At 60.1% G+C, this 1,036-nt stretch overlaps 1 protein-coding gene across 1 annotated transcript; it reads left to right on the top strand.

Moving 5' to 3' along the window:
- Window positions 1-23: 23 nt before the first annotated feature.
- Window positions 24-996, top strand: LOC117116631 (DNA polymerase delta catalytic subunit-like; the record flags this gene model as incomplete). Its single annotated transcript, XM_033260704.1, has 1 exon — window positions 24-996. A coding segment is annotated over exon 1 (973 nt), but the record flags the coding sequence as incomplete, so codon positions are not given.
- Between the last annotated feature and the right edge of the window lie 40 nt (window positions 997-1,036).

Below are 1,036 nucleotides of genomic sequence, written 5' to 3'. Positions count from 1 at the left end.
ACGGGTGCCGCGATCGCGATTCCATGTACGAGTACGCTAGCAGAAGATCTTGCAACGAACTTTCTCCACGATCGTCCGACGACGTGCTTGATGAGGAGCTGTCTGTCCTCCGAGATTACGAACGCAAGGTGCGCAGCAGGCGTCTTGTGGAAACCGTCTTGGACGCGTCCAGGTTGACGGGCACATTTCCCGGAGGAACGAGGAAGCAGATGCTGTCGTCCATGCTCTGCAGGGAGGCTGCGAGACGGGGTTTCGTGTTTCCCCGTCGAAGAGAGACGGCGGAAGAGCCGGCCGGAGGCGGAGGTCTCGTTCTCGAACCAGTGCCCGGTATCCACGATCACGTGGACGTGTACGACTTCAAGTCCTACTATCCCAGGTTCGTCGTCGACCGGAACGTGGATGAGGCGACCGCTCTCGAAGACGGGTCCTTCGTCGACGCGAGCGTGCTCGAAGGTCTTCTACCGTCCGTACTCAAGAGGCTGGTGCGAGGACGGGACGAACGACCGGAGCGATCGGCCGCGTACAAAAGGGTGGCGAACGCGTGCATCGGATGCCTGGCCATCTCCGGAAGAGGTCGGCTTTACAACCACGTGACGTCGAGCTGCAGGAGACAGCCTTCCAAGTTGAAGAATTGCGCCGAACGCAAGGGCGCTCGGGTGGTTTACGGAGACACGGACTCGCTGTTCGTGAAGGTCGGGACGAACGGCAGACCCGACTTGCAGATGGAATTCGAAAAAACCGTCGGCGGAAACGGATGGCAGAAGTTCGTCCGGAGGGAGACGTACAGACGGCTGCTGCTGACGACGGCGAAGAAGAGATACGCGTACCTGCGAGAGGACCGTACAGTCGGCACGGTCGGCATGCTGAACGTGAGGGACGACGCGGAACCTCTAGTTTCCAAACTGGACCGGAAGTTGGTGGAGATCGCGCTGACGCACGACGATCCTGCGTCGGCTTTGGAGGCCTGCGCAGGTGCCTTCGTCGAACTCGCGGACGGTCTGAAGAGGACGAAGACGATTTCGTTATCGAGCGTTCG

Source organism: Anneissia japonica, unplaced genomic scaffold (assembly GCF_011630105.1).
Source record: "Anneissia japonica isolate Jap-2015-1 unplaced genomic scaffold, ASM1163010v1 scaffold45291_len1026_cov77, whole genome shotgun sequence".
NCBI classification, from domain to species: domain Eukaryota; kingdom Metazoa; phylum Echinodermata; class Crinoidea; order Comatulida; family Comatulidae; genus Anneissia; species Anneissia japonica.
The sequence above is the reverse complement of the archived record's forward strand: the minus strand, read 5'-3'. Positions and strand labels throughout refer to the sequence as shown.